The sequence below is a fragment of the Equus asinus genome, chromosome 13 (genome assembly GCF_041296235.1).
Source record: "Equus asinus isolate D_3611 breed Donkey chromosome 13, EquAss-T2T_v2, whole genome shotgun sequence".
In the NCBI taxonomy this organism is placed as follows: domain Eukaryota; kingdom Metazoa; phylum Chordata; class Mammalia; order Perissodactyla; family Equidae; genus Equus; species Equus asinus.
This window is the reverse complement of record NC_091802.1, coordinates 46995099-47013579: the sequence shown is the minus strand read 5'-3', so window position 1 is coordinate 47013579 and position 18481 is coordinate 46995099. Positions and strand designations below refer to the sequence as shown.

Sequence of the window (18481 nt, the reverse complement as noted above, 5' to 3'; positions counted from 1 at the left end):
AGGAGCCTTCTGATCCCGTGCACGGTGGCTGCCCAGACAAGTCCCTCAGATGAGGGGTCTCAGAAGGCAAGAGACCTTGCGTTGGAATTTGTTCTGTAGGCCACATTTCATGACAAAAACAGTCTTAGTAATCTCTCCCGTGAAGTCTTGGTGTGTTATGCTCATACTCGGCTGTAAACCAGCTAAGCAACATTAGTCTAACATTGGGATAAATTAAAACACCAGAGAAGACTCACCTAGGGTGTGAACACAGGTTGTGTTTGGTAGACCAAACACTTTACCTTAGGGGAGTGTTTTTTTCCCTCCAGATTTGCTTTACACCGACATGAACAGTGCACGCCTTTCTATTCTTCCTACAGGCTGCATAGGTAACAGATCAGACATGTAAAGAAGATTCTGCTTTTTGTGGCCCACTCTGTATGAGCACACAGTTGGCCTTCTGCCTGCTTCTTCATTCGCTCCTCTACATATCTCTCCAGCAGTACTGGCCCCCTAGGTCCTCAAACACAGTAGATTATCTTCAGCCTCAAGGCCTTTGCAAAGACTGTTACCTGTGCCTAGAAAGTTCTTCCCTTCTTTTCCCCCTTCTTATAGATCCTAACTCAAATGTCACTCCTTCAGGAAAACTTTTGATGTTGTGATCTCTCACCTCCCAAAATAAGACCAGATTGGCTTCTCCTGTTATGCTCTCATGGTTCCCTGTATGTCTCTTTCATAGCACTTACTGCAGTTTGTCATTCTGTTGTGTGATTATTTAACGACTATGGTCCCTTACTAGACTGTAAGCCCCTCAAGGGCAGGAATTAGATCTCTATTGTGATTAGATTGTAGTGTCTTACATAGTTCTTGATTAATCATCGTAATAACTGACACACGGTGCTCACTGTATACTAGACACTGTTCTAAGAGCTTTACATGTATTAACTCATTTCAATCTCCCAACGACCCTTTGAAGTAGGTATTATTATTATTCCCCCATTTTACACGTGAGAAAACCAAGGCACACAGAGGTAAGTGACTGCCCAGGGGGTCTGGCTCCAGAGTCTGTCCTTCTAACAGCCACATTATACTGCCCAGGCACTACATTGAGGCTTAACAAATATTTGTTGAATTGTTCAGCATCATCAGAAAATGAGGGGTACTACATAAGTGAGTTTCCTGGTAATTCAAATACAATCCTAGAACTTAAAATGTAGTCCCATTTGGTGAAAATCTTTTTAGCAGTTATACTCTTCTTCCTTCTTTTTTCTTTTTTTTTAATAAAGATTTTATTATTTTCCTTTTTCTCCCCAAAGCCCCCCAGTACATAGTTGTATATTCTTCGTTGTGGGTCCTTCTAGTTGTGGCATGTGGGACGCTGCCTCAGCGTGGTTTGATGAGTAGTGTCATGTCCGCGCCCAGGTTTCGAACCAAAGAAACACTGGGCCGCCTGCAGCGGAGCGTGCGAACTTAACCACTCGGCCACGGGGCCAGCCCCTCTCTTCTTCCTTCTTACGCACCACAAACTAAACATATTTTAACCTTTTCTCAATTATTCCAGATCGTCAGCACCAGCTATTTTATTATTGCTGTCTGCCCATGAGGGTAAGAAATGGAGAGTAATTGAGGTTTGAGACAGAGTGGATAATCAGGTTTTTGAGTTTTGTTTACTTTCTGATGATGTCTTTGGCTAGCACCAATTTCTTTAATAAATTGATCTTCCTTGGGGCTGGCCCTGTGGCCAAATGGTTGAGTTCATGCGCTCTGCTTCGGATCCTGAGCATAGACGTGGCACCCTTCATCAAGCCACGCTGAGGCAGCGTCCCTCATAGCACAACCAGAAACACTCACAACTAGAATATAAACTATGCACTGGGGGACTTTGGGGAGAAGAAGAAGAAGAAAAAGATTGGCAACAGATGTTAGCTCAGGCACCAATCTTTAAAAAAAAAAAAATCTTCCTTAATATTTACGTAACTCTTATCTTTGAAATTCTTAGTATTTGTTTTGCTTTCCTAGCATTTAAAGAGATGTTGCTGTTTCTCAGTTTTCATAAGAAAAAGCTGGTATGGAAGCTTTGCTCCACAATTCAGATGCCCCTGTAAACTATTGTTCTGAACTGGAGAAATTGGCAATTAGATTGGATGACCTCCAGATGAGGCAAAAGCCTGACCAGGACGGTGACTTAGGAAGAGGGATGGAGCCTGTTGACAGCAGAGAATGCCCTATAAAATCGTGTCCCCTCTCCCATCCCTGCCTTGGACAGCCATTTCTCCTTTCTCAGGAGGGAGTTCTGTTCTTGGTATCTGGAAGGGCTTCTGCCTTGAATCCAAAGGCTTGATATCTCCTTGCAGGTAGTTCTTTTTTGCTTCTGTTTCGTGTCTACCACTTGATAAGCTGGAGGAGGCAGCGGTGTTCGATCTTGGCCGGTCCTCTTGCTTTGCTCTTCTTTCTCCATCCTCAGTTTTTGCACCACCACTCTGTAGATTTGGTTGTGCCGATACAGTCTTCCAAGCAGTTTCTTCTGCTTTCCTATCTCTGTCTAAATGTGTGAGAATTGCATAGAGATGTTTACACTTGCCTCTCAGACGTGCCTAGGAAATAGAAACCTATGCTGAAATTATGGAAATCTGGTGGCATAAGATTTTTTTTCATGTGGAAAAGTCAATATTCAGATCTGTGTTTCCTTCCTTTTTTGTTAGCATCTTATTCCTACTAAGTGAAGCAGTCATGGCTTCCTGCGTGAGGCTCATCAGTGTATGTTTGGTCATTAAAATGGTCCTTGCTGTTCAAAGGAGTTGTCATGTGCTAATCAGCAATGTGCGTTTCCTCAGCACTGGCATGAAAAGAATGACTCGCTTCGTCAGAGGAATTGGCAGTGGCTACTGTATTATCATCATCGTCATCATCATCATAATCACCATGCATTTTTTGAAAACCATTAGGACTGGGCTGGGTAAAAGTGTCTTGCAGTAATTCTTTTATGGTGGCTAAGGGTATGACCTTTGACTCTTCATGATGCTCTTCCCACCCACTTAGATCTACAGTGGGATCTCAGGAATTTTTATTCAGAACATTTTTTAAAGCCCCCACCCTGTATAATTTGCAGTGTCTTTTGGGTTCTTGGGTGTCTATGTAGAATCTACAAACTACGTTTTGCTCTCATCCAAGAGACCCTACCCCCATATCAAAGCAGAGTCCTGATCTTCATCTGCCCCAGAAGGACTCAGAGGGGAGCTGCAGGCCTGAAGTTAATTTAAGCTCATAGTTCTCAGAGAACCATGATTTAAAGTAGTGAAATTATAGTGTGGTGTAGTGGGCAAAGGACCAGACGGGGAGGCGGAGACCTTGCCTCCAGTCCTGTGTCTATGGTTAACTGTCTGTGGTGCCTTGGGCAAGTCACTTCACCTCTCTGGGCCTTGACTTCCTCTCCTGTGAAATGAGAGAGTGGGATAAGGTGATCTCTTTACCTCTTTTCATCTCTAAAATTACATGTCCCAGATCAAACCTACTGTTTGATCTGTGTTGTACGGGAGTCTCATGGACTTGAACGACTATCCAGCTAATTGGAGAGGGGAGGGTGGTATTGTGGAGGACGGAGCCAGTAGAGAACCGGATAATCCTCATACGTACTTCAGACAATGGGGATTCTGATGAAGGGAAGTCAGTCTGGTCGGGTATCTCTACTAGATTTCGTTAAAGCTTGGCAACATCTGGCAAGTGTAGGTGGCAGTTATGTCATAAATATAGTTGTTTGTAGATAATTTTTATTTAACTAGAGGATTTATCCGCTTTCTGCTTGACCCCTTCTGTTCCCTTCCCCCAAAAAGAAATTGCTAACCAAGTAGCAAAATTGACAGCAGATAGTTGCTATTATCAGGCTTGAAAATTTGGTGTCTCATTGTCTTTTTTTTTCTTGGGGTTTTCCTATGAGGACTTCCTAATAGGTTTAGCTGCAGATGAGTATACATACTCAAATGGATCAAATCTCGCTCTACCTAAGGCTGGTAGTCCCCTTAGGAATTTACAGTCTAAGTCAGACCTTTATTAGTTTAGTTTGTTTTTGATGCTGCTCCATTAAGGAAAGTGAGCCTAATACGTTTCTCCAGTTTTACAAGATCTAAATTGCTGCTGTTTCCCTTTAATGAAGACAACAAAATAATAGTGGCAGTACCTGCATTCTAAATCTCAATCACTAAGTGATTGTGAAACCTTCAGTTTTAGTTGTCGTATCTATAAAATGCTTAGGGACCTTAGAGATTGGCTACCACCTAAGACCAAGGGCTTGTTTCCTTGACCATGGTGTAGTAAAGGGTTTCATGCCCAAATGTGTTTCCTCCCCCATGGTGTCAATATAAGTTAATGGCAGGGGGACCATGAAGACAAATGGAACTGCCAGCTGCTTGAACTTAGACATTTAGCCTGGGGCCCCTAAACCAGTTGGTGGGGGAGGGAATATATTCACCTGTTGTGAAATTAGCATACCTTTGCACCCAGGAATAAAGTGGTTTTATGAGGAACCTTTTATCAGATCCATTAAATGGGTGGCCTAAACTGAAGAATTGTAACTGTCTTGGGTGGTGGTTAATTACATCACGCCAGAATTGCCACAAATTCTAGTTTAATTCTCTCAGTTGCTTAGTTTGGAAACCACACAGAGCTCTTCAGTTAGGCCTTGCCCTTTGCTGCATCCCAGCCAGACACTTGACTCCCATCCAAAGCAAATGTCATGGTTACCTTTGTTGACTTAATATCAGGAAACACAGCTGATAGGCTGGGTAGCAGGAACTATATGGTTGATGGATTATTGCTGACCTACACACAGGTAAACGAAGTCTAACAGGATTTGGAATGATTCTGTAGTAGACTGAAATCATTAAAACATAGGCACAATTAAACAAAAAATGTCTAATATCACCATTTATTAGTTTTAAACCTGTTCTTAATCTTTGTCCCAATTCTCTAGACAGGAGACTAAACACTGTGAGTTTTGTGTCGCTACCCAGATGGCTGTCTAGGAGTCTCTATGTTTGGAGAGGAGAACTTTCCTGTTGGATCAGATGTGTAGATGAGCTGGGGCCTGGGGAGCAGGGTTGGATCTGTCTCATCCGGCCTTAACGTAAGATGCCTTCAGAGGGAGGCCTGTGGGAGCGGCTGGGTTAGCCCACTCTCCTGATTGGTATGAGGCTGATACTCACGTGGGCTTTATTTTTCACCAAGAGATCTGTATGTAGTGGGGGTGTGCTGGCATTTACTGGGCGCTGATTTCAGTCTTAGGCTGCTTTGGTGAATTCTTGATGGTTTTTTGGCCATCATGGGACACAGTCTTCTTTCATGTGATCAAATGGCATTAGAATGACAGTACTCTGCTGGGTACTTCTGTAAAGCAACCAGAATTGCAAATAGCCAGGCTTTGTTGGAGTTTATAGTCTGAAGTAGATAATGCTGCTGCAAGTAGCAGAATTGTAGACACAGATGTCCTTCTTTTGAATATCATTTAGTGCTCGCCAAGGGACTACGTTACAAAATACTATTCTGAGGCACTTCCTGCTGAATTGACGTAGTACTGCACAGGTTGACTTGAGGTGCTTTTGCGTGTGTGTGGTGCCCTATGGGACTGGTGTCCCAATGGCGGGCCAGAAAGTATCTTACCGATAGCTCTTAAAATCAGCTCATCCAGGGGCCGGCCTGGTGGGCAAGTGGTTAAGTTCTTGTACTCTGCTTGGGCGGCCCAGGATTGCACCGCTCATCAGGCCATGCTGAGGTGGCGTCCCACAGAGCACAACCAGAAGGACCTACAACTAGAATATACAACTGTGTACTGGGGGGCTTTGGGGAGAAGAAGAAAAGAAAAAAAAAAGGATTGGCAATAGATGTTAGCTCAGGTGCCAATCTTAAAAAAAGAAAATCAGCTCCTGCATCTGTGGCTTTCGGCTAGTTATAGTCAGCAGAATAATCCCGTCTGTTGGCCATTACCCCTCACCTCTATTTTCTTACCCATCAGACACCACTTCCCTCACTGCATCCACACGTGCACGCATGCAGTCTTGTCTTTCCTCCCCTTTTAGGTCCTTTGGCATTGGTACATTGCCCGCAGAGAATGCTCTTCTCACCTCCCAGTATTATTGCTGAGGTTAATAATTATAAGTTCTGATTCCTTAGCACATTCTAATCCATTTGAAATGTATTATTCTACACTTGGTGACATGCAGCTTTAATTGTTCTCAAGATTTCATGTGTCCTAAGTAGTAAAACAAATTACCTTAGAAATCTTTCTTCTGTGATCCTTCCCTCACTTGCATACCTGTTTTGAGCCTCACCTGTAATACCATAATGTGTAGTCATTAACAAGCAAAAATGAACTCCTAAGTCACTTTATCTTCACTTGACTGCTATGGCCAGCCGTGCAGTGGATTTGAGCCCTGGGGAGGAGCCCCTGCACTGCAAAAGGCAGACTGGTCTTTGATGGCAGGTTGGAGGTTCCAGGAATTTAGGTACACGCTCTATTGTGTAATGATACTCTATTGGAAACATGCCAGTGTCCTTGCTAGAGTTATACAAGTATTCTTGGTTTGGAGGAATGGTTTTCTTAACCTTAAATAAATAAAACTAAAGTTAGGATTATGCAATATAACGGTAATCCAATGAACATAGATGAAAAATTAGTAAGAAAAAACAAAACCAAAAGACAGCCTCTGAACAGATCCTGGAAATCGGTGTGGTACTCCTAAAAGAAAAATCTTTTCTGTGAATCAAACTTACGGACAAAGAGAACAGTTTAGTGGGTACCAGGGGGAAGGAGGCTTGGGGGTGGGCACAAGTGGTGAAAGGGCACATTTATATGGTGACTGCCAAATAATAATGTACAACTGAGATTTCAGAATGTTATAAACTATTATGACCTCAATAAAAAAAAAGCCTCTGAACAAATCCTGGAAATTGGTGTGGCACTCCTAAAAGAAGAATCTTTTCTGTGAATCTTCTGCCCTTCCTACCTCCACTCCAAAAGATCACAGTATTTATTATAATATTAGAATACAATGATCTGCCTAATCAATTTTTTTTTTAATTTTAAGTATCTTTACTGTTTTTAGTTATCCTACTAAACTAGCACTACAGTGTTGCCTTATCAATTTAGCTTTTAGAGATGTACAATTGGGTTAGACTTGATCGATTTACATGCCACCTGAGAAGTGCACGGCTCTCTGCTTCACAGCAGGGGTCTTCTGTGTGTGTGCCCTTTTTGTGGGGCCTGGATGTGCCGGTTTTGTAAATGGAACCGATACTGCAACACTCACCACGTGTGGATCACTTTGGACACTGGGAATGAGACGAGTGTGTGCATGGTACCACTTCTTCCCACCGACTTCGAGTTGAAAAGTCTCTTATTTTTATTAACCTTCTTTCTGACCCTTGTTATTATTAGGTAGTTGGTTAACCTGTGGACTGTTTCTTGCGATGAGTGTCTGAAATTTAAGAGTTGTGTTTCTCTGGAAAATGCAGCATTCTGAAACCCTGGTGAGGGGCAGTGTTCCTGTGTTCTGAAGCTCAGAGGAGCCTTCAGGGGGCTTCTCTCCTGTTCGTCCTTGAGGGGCAGAGTGAGTGGAAATGAGCAGCCGCCGCTGTGGTAGAGGTGGCAGCTGAAACCGAGCCCCGAGGCCTTGCTGGTTGTCCCCTCCAGCCCTGGTGAGCTGCCGCCTCGCCTGACTAGTCCCAACTACTAGTTGAGAAATTGGCGGGGTTTTATTAAAGGCTGTTTCATTTGTTTTTGTGCTGCTTAAACACATGCCTATCCCTTGTGTTCATCATCCTCTTTGCCGAGGATTTTTTCTAAGCAAAGTTATTTCAGAAAAGATTTTTTTTCTTACCTGAAATATAGGGAGTTGAGTTCATTCATGCAAGAACAACTAACAATTAACTGAGTTTAGAATATTAGAGAATGGAATTGTTGGTAACTTACCTTTTAATCATCTCTGTGTAAGCAGTTGGTAGTTGCTTCCACGTCTTTGTAGTAAAGGCAAAGTGAGTGGCGTGTCTCATTATGAAGTGGCGTAGATCCCGGACCTCGTGAAACCTTACTTTATAACCAGAAGATTGAACATGAGGACCCAGCCCCAAAATTGCGTTTGTTTTTATGAGAGGGAGACTCTTAAAGTCCTGACTGGGCAGGGCTGCAGTGAGGATGGTTTGAACACTGAATCAACCTAAGTAAAATGAGCTGGTTTTACCAGCAGCCGTTTCCCCAGCATCACCTGCTCTGAATTGCCAGACTTCAGAGTCCTCAGGCTGGGCGTTTCCAGAATGGTTTTCTCGGGGTCACCTCTTGTGAGAGGGCGTATGTTGTCAGAATTCCATGAGGCCCCATTAGCTAATGGATGTCTAGTTTTAGGCTAGACTAGATTACTCACCACCACTGTTCTCACCCTCTACAGTGTTACTGTGATTGTGTCTTAGAAGTCACCACCGAAGCTAGGAGAGTATGTCCCACTAGTGGGAAAAATGAGCCAGATTCCGGGGAGTCAACTTGAAGTAGATCTGCAGAGTCAGCATTTTCTTGCCATCTTCAGGCTCTCTGGAAACTAGTGTCTATTATGGGACTATTATTGCCATTTCATCCATCATAGCAAAATGGAGCACTGATGACTAAAAAGGCTGGGTGAAGGTGATATGCTAGTTCATTATTGTGCAGCAGTGTTTTTAGAAGTTCAGGTACAGATAGTTCTCAGTTGTGCTCACTATTGCAAAAGGCATCTAAAAGCTTATTTGATTCAATTAGTTTTAGCAATTATATCTGAAGGCAGGAATGTGCATGCCTTAAAAAATGGCAGGGTAGTGGCCAGCCCAGTGGCATAGTGGTTAAGTTCGCATGCTCTGCTTCAGTGGCCCTAGGTTCACTGGTTTGGATCCTGGGCATGGACCAACACACCCCTCATCAAGCCATGCTGCGGCGGCGTCCCACATATGAAATAGAGGAAGATTTGCACATATATTAGTTCAGGGCCAATCTTCCTCACTGGAAAAAAGAAAAATGCCAAGGGTAAGGAGCCAGAAATTCTGTAATATTAGGTTGGCTTATGAGAGAATAGCTCTGTTCAGAGTGGCTCCCCAGGCATTCTAATTTGAAACCATCAAGAGCCTTCAAAGAAGAGACAGGGTTTGTGACGTCACTGTGGACATTGTGATTAACTGTCAGCACTCTCAGTTGCTAAATTCAACATCTAGCCAAACCTGGTATTTTTGCGATTTTTAGAAGACTATGTTAGGTTATGTGATTAGTGTTTTATTTCAATTCACCAACCAACCATAGACAATTGCTCTTCCTGTGGTTTCCATGATGCTCAGACAAGGCAGGTGGCTTTTGTTTCCACACTAGTAGTGAAGCAGCACTGAAGTTTGTAGTAAATATTAACTCTTTTTAGGACTAATACTGTGATAAGGTATATTTGAGGATATATAGTTCATTATAATTGTACTGTAGGCTTTAATAACAACACCAAAACTCTTCTGTTCTGGGATGCACACTCTTACTGGGAGACCTCTTCCCCTTGTTTGGAGGATATTAATGATTGAAGGTGGTTGAGTTGCCTAATGTCCTAACTTCACCTGGAACTTAGGAGCTCAGAGAAGCTCCTTTAACTTCCAGCTTCTCTCCCATCTTCTGACGTCTCCATCTCCTTTCTATTTTATGAAATATTCATTGCAGACTACATGATCATATTATAGAGCATTTAGAAAATAGGGGAGAAAACAACTATTGCTATAATTTTGCAATATTTTCTTCCTCTTTTTTTTCTGTATGTATTTTTTTTTAAAGCTGTGTGTGTTTGTGTGTGTCAGGACTGTTTCAGTTGTGAGTGATGGAAACCTAGTTCCAACAAGCTTAAGCAAAGAGAATTTATTGTGAAGATTGGGGTGTCTCTGAGCCCAAGGACAGGTACTTGGCTAGGCCTGAGGAACAGTGGAAGCCGGGGCGTGATCTCCTGATCTTTCAGCTGTGTTTCTTCTCTCTTTGTCTTACTCTTGTCCAGCTTTTTCTACATGGAGGAAAATGCATTCACAGAACTCTCCCAAGTTTAACTTTTTACTGCTTCAGTCCCCCAGAGAGTTCAACCCAATTCTTGTGTGATCCCAAGACCTAGTGTACAAAATGGTTGTTCCAGGGCTGACTTTGACGGGTGGGGGCAGTGCAGCAGAGATTTCTACCTCTTGGCCCTAGGTGTGCATACTTCTTCCCTTTTCGTTTATTCAGTCTCCAAACTGCCCCCACCTGAGAGAAGCCAGCCATCCCGTGTCAAGCTGCAAGCCCAGTCCCCTCTTCCCAATGGGAGACAGCCCTGTGTCCTTTAGCTACACCCTCGGTGATCCTGTCACAGGGCCACTGTTCTCCAGGCTAGGGTGCTCTGGGCAGTGTGTGCTCCTCCGGTTCAGGTGTGAGCGGGTCCAGGTCAGTCTTGTCACCATGTATATACCCTTTGGGCTAAAAGAATTTTAACTATCCCCCAAACAGTTGGTATACATGGTTTTTGGGTTCCCGGCTTGGGCAGGCACCACCATTGAGGCTTCTGTTTTTCTAGTCGGGTCGTACTGAGACTAAGTTCCTAGTTTGAAAGGCAGAATCAGAGGATAGACTTAGCAGACCCTTCTTCCTCAGACTTAAGGCTTTACACAGAGAACAGCATCAGCAGGCAGTGATAAAGCCTGCTCTTGGTTCCCCCATTCCAGGTGAGTGGGCCCTGCTCTGGGCAGAGTAAAGGGCGGAACTGCTCTTCCAGGACAGGCACAGGTAAGAGATGAGATGAATGAGGTTCTGGCAGCTGCTTCGCCCCCTCTGCCAGCAGGTCTCCACCACGGGAAAGGAATGCAGGGACTGGAGTGTTTGTCCTGCCACCTCAGGCTGCCCTGGAGAGAGCCACTGGGCTTTCCCTTTTAAGGGATTAACTAGATGTCACCCTGGCTCTTACAAGAGTGACCAGGTATTGTGGAGTCAGGCTCTCATGCACAAGGAACCTCCCAATGTTTTATGTTTAGTGCTAAAAGCCAGCCATACTCTTATATTTTAAAAATAGCATTTATGCTAAAATTCAGACTGTCATAGTATAAGCAAATTGAGTTGGCCTGTTTTTGATGCAAAACCCACAGTAACCAGCTAATTTGCGGGGCAGTATTGTGACAAAGGAAGAGAAAATCTCATTACAAGGTGGCATTGCTGAATGGGCCCATACCTCAAAAGGATGTTGTCCTGGGAAACCTTACTAGCTATTGCTTGCACATGTGTGCATTATGCACATGCGAATGCACACACAAACCCAGCTGCTCCCGTGGAAACCATGTGGATGAGGGTATAGTTCCTAGCAAAGCTGGAGGACAGGCAGAGCAAAAGAAATATGTCCAATATAATTATAACCACAGTGTACATTAAATTTTGGATTCTATAATTTTAATATGATAACATATATAAACATTTTTCTGTATTGTAGATTTTTCCAAGTGCTATTTCAGTGACTACATAATATTCTCTTGAGTGTATGTGTCATAATTTGTTTCAGCCATTTAGATATTATTGGAAGTTTGTATCTTTCCAGTTTTTCGTGTTTATAAATGGGATGTAATGAGTATCATTGCACACAGAGTTTTTCCCATACCTGGAATTATTTCTTTAGGATATAGAAGTAGAATTACAGGATCAAAAATGTGAGTACTTCTATGCTTCCCAGAAAGATGGCACTAACATAATTTTCATTGCTACCAACAATGGATGAGAAAGCGAATTTCGCTACCTTTGGCTATTTTCTGTAAAATGTTTTTAAGTTCATTAAGCATAAAAGGTACATTTTGATTTAAATTATATTTTGATTATAGATGAAGAACAGTTTGGGTTATGTTTTTCACATATTTTCCTTTATAACATGTCTCTTTTGAAATCTTAGTGTGTTATTAACTCTTTATATTATGAGAGCTGGTTTTCCTATTTTGCTTTAAACATTTCCCCCTAATTATTTGTCTTTTAAGATTTCGTAAGCGTGTGTGGGTGTGTTGGCATTCTTCTTTATCATGGAGTCTTGCAAGATGACCAGGTTTTAGAAAGTAAAATATAACTGAGAGGAGGAAGTCAGTTAGAAAGCTGAGTGTCCTTTCTCCCTCTGTTTCAGTGGAGGCTGCTGGTGGATTATTTCAGAATCCCTGTCCTTGTCATGTTAGATCATAAGCCTGTCTGTCTGCAGGAAGGATTGCTGCTCAGATAGAATGAGGCAACCTGATCCTATTCCTGACTCAGCTGTTGTCTATACGTGTGCCCTTGATGGGAACTTAGGGTCTCCAACCTCAGTTTCTTCACGTGTAAGATGGCAGATTTTAGAAAGATAACTTTTGGGGGTGGGGGTCTGGGATTGTTTATGCCCAAGGTGAAGGTTCATACTGACCATGAAGATTCTTCTACATCTCATTGCAGATTTTTGGAAGTCCCAGCACAGTGACGCTTCCTGAAACCTTGTTGTTTGTGTCAACACTGGATGGAAGTTTGCATGCTGTCAGCAAGAGGACAGGCTCCATCAAATGGACTTTAAAAGAAGGTAATTTGGATTTGGCCATTGGGTAACATGGATATTTGCTCAGCTGCTTCCAAGGAAACATTGCAGAAAAGGAGAAAAACAGTTATATATTATTTAATAAAATAAAAAAGGATAATGGAGTCAAGGAGAGGAAAGGGAATTATACTCAAAGGGTACGTTTACAGCTGGAATTGTGATTATCCACTAAGTGCATCAGTTGAAGAGGCGTGCTTTATCCTTTTTTTTCCCTTTTTTCTTTTTTTGCTTCTGTCCAGATTTCATGTTTAAATGGCTCTAGGCTTTTCTATTAATAGTACTGCCCGCTTGGTCTTCATGAAGACATGCTGCATTAGATTTTTTTTAAGTTCTAACGATTAGAATCTTATCATTATAATTACAAGAAGGTATCTTCTCTGACCTCAAATTACTAATTTATTTTTATAGAAGCTAAAATAATTGCCAGCTGTCAGATTTGACATTCATCCACGTTAGCCACTTTATTGGCTCTTTGGTGAGGGGAATAAAAGACTGAGCTTGTTGCTCATTTAATCCACCATGCTTCCATTTTATGATCTTGTGTTCCTGGTGACAGCAGAGTGGAGTCCTACAGCTGGGAAACTGTATTCGATTTCCAAAGTAATCTGCCCAGGTAAAGCCATGTATATCCCAAGATTTGGGGCTTTCAGTGTCATCTCTATTATTCTGTCTAGTAATAATTCTCATTTGGCCCTAGATTAGGGTCTGACCAGCATGTTCTCTTCCGTCACTAATCTGTGACTCATTATTTTCATGAGCACAGCAAGTATTTTTCCTTCCTTAATAAAATGTTCCAAAACAGTATTCTAGATGGAAAAATATTGGCCTATGTCAGAAGGTCACGCATCATCTTGTCAATTTAGCAGCAGACCTCGTTCCCATCCATAGATGATGGCAGCTGGGGGACCACAGACCACCCTGAGTATCTGGGTCCTGCTTGCATCAGCAAGAACTTTAAGCAACCGAAAGGACCGGCTGTCTCAGGAGTCAGTGGCCACAAGAAGACTGTAGAGCTGGGTTTTGGCGTTGCATTACAGGCTCCCAGAATGTTATCAGCACTGTCTCCCCTTCGTGTTTAAGCCTTCTCATGTTTTTAATACAAACAAAAGCAGAGTCCTTTAAATTTCAGAATTTCTGATTTTGTGCAAAGATGACAATCAAGTCACAAAAGGATTGAACTAAATATTTTCACGGTTAAATGTTAGTGCTGTTCCTCAGTTTCAGTCTTTCTAGGCAGGGCATTTCTGCCCCAAGCCACTTCATTCTTCTGCTTTGCTTTTCCCTGCATGTATTGTTTGAAATTGATCTTCTCCAAGTCTTAATTTTTACAAGTAGCATTGGCTATATCTGGCAAAACTGTGTCCTGCCTTGTTTGTTACTTAGCCAAACATGAGTCAATCTGTTCTCTCCTGTAACTTAGAGCTTAAAAATTTGCCTCTTTCATAATTGAACACGTGTTTAGAGAACCTAGTCTGTGAAAGATACTATATGGGGCACAAAGAAGAAAAAGACAGTTCTTGCCTTCAAGGAGTCCACAGTCTGCTAGGGAGAAATGACAAGTACACAGAACTGCAACAGAGAGCAGAGTGTTGTAACTGCCAAAGAGAGGTGCTAGGAAGTGCTGTGAGCCCACGTCCATCTGCGGGGGCAGGAAAGACTTCGTGAGGCTGTCATGGTAGAGCTGAGCCTTGGTGCATGGATTGAATTTCAGTGGGGAGTGAGGCCTGGAAAGGGGCAAAGGAGGCAGCAGGTTCTAGGGTGCAGGGACAGGTCCTGTTTGGGAGGAGCTTAGGGACGGAGGTGGAGGGAGGGAGGCCCGTAGAGGGTATGTTGAGCCCTACTGTAGCACTGAGGCATTTGCACTTGAATGAACAGGAAGTTGGGAGCCATAATGTGATTGATCAGGGGAGTGGCTCAGCAGGTGCTCTGCTTCCAGATTAATCCAGCAGCAGTGTGTGGGATGACTAGAGACAGGAAGGCCAGTGAGAGGTGAGACAGACCTGAAAAGGGGGGCAGGGAGAAGGAAAGAGGTGGGAAGGATGAGAGGCGTGCCAGAAATAAAATCAGGAGAATCCAACAGCTGATTAAGTAGGCAGAGCAGGGAGGAGTTAAAAGACACAAAGAAGAATTAGAGAAATCCCATTGAGGTTTAATAATTTCAAGTAATAGTCAATATGTTCTAGGTCTCACTGTTTTTTCTGAGAATGCAGTAGCTTTTTAGCTAAATTCAGCCCGGATACCAGTAACCTCGAAATGTATTTCTGTACAAAGATTAAAGATGGTGATGTATAGAGACCCTGAGTTTTCAATTTAATTCTAATCTTGCAATTATAACTAAAGATTTCAAAATTGATATTTGTAAACCATTGATATGTAAGTAGATTATAAAGATATCCAGATATTGTTTTAGGCCCTAAGGTACAGCGAGTGAAGGAAACAGACAAAATCCCTGCCCTCGTAGAGCTTTCATTCCAGTGAGGAACAGACAAGAGATAAATTACGCAGTGGTGGTAAGCCCTATGGAGAAAAATAAAGCAGGAAAGTGGACTAGGCAGGTCAGGTGTGGGGTGGGGGTTAAGCAGAGTCGGCCCACTGAGAAGGCATCATTTGAGCAAGAACTCAAGAAGGCAGGGGAGTCTTAGGCAGAAGCTATAGCAGGGGCAAAGGTGGCAGTGCGCTTGGCCTGGTGGAGGAAGAAAGAGCATGGAAGTGGGAGTGGCTGAAGTGGGGTAAGTAGGGGAAGAAGGAGATGAGCTCAGAGGGCCAGTCATGTCGGCATGCAGTGCTCCCTTTACATAATATTTATTATAAAAATGCCCGTACCACTATCCTGAAATGAAACTTACAGATAGTAACCTACATACACAGTTTTAAAAAGAAAAATGTATCACCCAATTGATAATCTGAAATAATAGGAAAGTAATTTTTAATCACGTGTGTAATTTAACATGTAAATGTTCGGACACGTGCTGACCTTACTGACACGCCACCTATGAGTGAGTGCAGTGCCTCTTAACGCAGACTGATGGAAGTGTGGACTAGGATACCACGATTCCTGTGAGGACTGGATTTCCAAGGTGGTCAACAACTCTTGGTAATGTTCCAAACAAAAAAAGGACATCCTTACCTGATTTATACAGTAGTCATATTCCAAGAAGATTCAGTGTATAAAATCATGCAAAAAACACTTTTGTGCTTTAATGTAAAGCAGTTAGGTTGTAGGCTTTTGGCTCATGTGAGTGTCTGGCAGAACATCAGAGCAGCCTGCAGATATGGGGTGATCTTCGGCTAAGCAGGACTACCGAGCATCTCTGGCCCCCACACTTAGTGCCTGTATCGCCCCCCCATTCCCTGTGACCACCAGGAAATGCCCTCACAGATTTCCTGAGCGCTGCCTAGTGAGCTGTGCCCTCATGGAGACACCAGTGGCTGGTGTTAAGGATGTTCGTTTTTTCAAAGCCATTGGAGAAATCTGAGCAGAGGAATGGCATGCCCTGGTCTTATGGACTGAATGTGTTCCCCCCAAAATTCGTATGTTGAAGCCTTATCCCCCAATGTGATGGTATTTGGAGTTGGAGGCTTTGGGAGGTGATTAGGTTTAGATGAGGTCATGAGGGTGGGATTAGTGCCCTTATAAGAAGAAGGGACCAGAACTCACGCTCTCTCCACCATGTGAGAACACAGTGAGAAGGCAGCCATCTGTAGGCCAGAAGAAAGCTCTCACCAGAACTCAACCATGCTGATACCCTGCTCTTGGACTTCCAGCCTCCAGAACTATGAGAAATAAATGTCTGTTGTTTAAGTCACCCAGTCTATGGTATTTTGTTATGGCAGCCTGAGCTGACTAAGACACCTGGCCTCCACTTTACAAGATCAACAGGTGCTGTGTTGAGACTAAACCAATGTGGCCAGGAGGAAGCTGGAAACCAGGTGGAGGCTACTGCACCAGTCCAGGCAAGGAACAACACAGGCTCGGGCCTGAGTGGCAGTGAGGAGTCAAAGTCAAATGGAAGAAACTTGCTGATGCAAACGGAGACCTTTAACTCATCAGACTGGGTTCTGCAGAATATGTACCTGTTATTTCATTTCATGGTTTCCTAACTTGTTTCAGGGGTCAACAAACTGGGAGTGTTTTTTTTTTTCTTTCCAGAGAGTGGTTTTGGCAGGTGCTTTAGTAACTCAACCAAACATGTGTTGCTGTTCCCAGAAATGGAGATTTCTTACACTGTAGCAGCAAACTACACCTAGTACAGAAAACGAGTTTTATTTGTTTTCAGAAACTAATTTGAGCTCTGACATTTTATGTTAGCTGTGATCTTTTTAACCTGTGATTTTTGTAACTGTAGCTACACCACTGTCTGTCTCTGAAATTTCACCAGCGAATATGGTTGAGTCCGTTTCGTCTCTGCACCTTCAGCCCAAGTGCAAACTGAGAATGTTGCTGTCGTGTTTTGTGTTAGATTTGTTTTACGAAGCGTGCTTTTGCCTGGTGGAGTTGAAAGCACTTTCTTTGGCATTGCCAGGGCTGCCGCAGGGCTTCTTGCGCTTACCTAGAAATTCTAGTTAATGCTGTTTCTTCACACTCAAATCTTCATCCAGTTGCAGCTTATTCTTTAGCAACCCTACCCTCATTCCCTTCCATCACCTTTCTAGCAATAGTAGGCACGAGGACTGGGTCTAATTTAGAACCATTCTCTGCTAATCATGGAAATATGCTACCATGGCTGCTGTCCCACCCAGATGGGCCTGGACTTATGAGATGTCCCTTGAAGGGTTAATATCGGAGATTTCTTATGAGGGAAGGATTAGAACAAAATTAGTTATTTGAAATTTGAAGAAAATCTTCCCCTGTGAGTTTCCCTTTTTAACCACGTGCCTCTTCCCATAGTTCCTCCTGGTGCTGACAGCCATGGTCCACGCGGGCTGGAAAGTAGAGTGATGCCTTGCTACTTGATCACTGAGTCCCTGTCTTGTAGACTGAAGAAGTGTCTCCCAAATCTGACTCCTCTTCTGTGTCCGCCTTGCCAGTGTCTTAGCCAGGCTCTCAACGTCTGCTTCCTGGATTAATGCAGCAGCTTCCTGACTGCCATCCCTGCTGCCTGTCTTATCCTGCCATTCGTCCATCATGTTGCCGCCAGACATGCCCTCTAAAAAGACTCGTTGGACCATGCTGCCCTCCCTGCTGAAATACCCTTGGTGTTGTCTATAGCAGAGCTACTCCAGGTGTGGTCTGCCCACCTGTCTTACCTGCCCGCGAGGAGAGAACAAAAGGGAGAGTAAGTGTCATCCATGATGGGTTGGAATTTTCAACACCACAGTTAGTTTGAGAAGCACTGGACAGGGTCAAGTCTGAGCTCCTTAGCATGCGTGCACAGCCCTTCACCTTCCGGCTCTCACCCAGCTCTCCAGCCTCAACTCCCCACCCTCGCCCAGCAGGTGCCCTTGCTAGCAAGCAGCCACATAACTCTGTCTCTCTCCAGGCCTCAGAGACATGGCGCCTTTGCTTATGCTCCCAACTCACCAGCAGCCTGCAATGTGGGACAGGCTCCTGTTCATCTTTAAGATGCCCTTCATAGGTCACCTCCTTGACTCCCCAAGTAGGGTGAGCCCTTCCCTCATCTGGGTTTTGGGGGCACTTCATTGAAGCCTCTGTCATGGCACTTCCTGCTTATTGTGAATTTCTGGCTACATTTGTCTTCTGGCTGGATTTATAACTCCTTGAAGATGGGGTTTCTGGACAGCCAGGGATGCTCAGTAAATGTCCGAGCCCCTTAATGCTGACTCGGGTCCCAGAACCCTTCTGACTAGACATCTTTTGGGAGAAACAGATGAAACTTGACTTTGCCTCCTCAGGATGCGTCATCTGTCACTCATACCATGGTCATGGCAGTTTCCAGTTCTAGTTTCTGATCCTGAGT

At 43.5% G+C, this 18481-nt stretch overlaps 1 protein-coding gene across 1 annotated transcript in view; it reads left to right on the top strand.

Moving 5' to 3' along the window:
- ERN1 (endoplasmic reticulum to nucleus signaling 1) overlaps positions 1-18481 on the top strand; it is an 81540-nt gene that overhangs the window by 12993 nt on the left and 50066 nt on the right. Inside the window, exon 2 of the mRNA XM_044744363.2 lies at positions 12428-12548. Within this exon, the coding sequence (XP_044600298.1) occupies positions 12428-12548 (121 nt within the window). The remainder of the gene's footprint in view (positions 1-12427; positions 12549-18481) is intronic.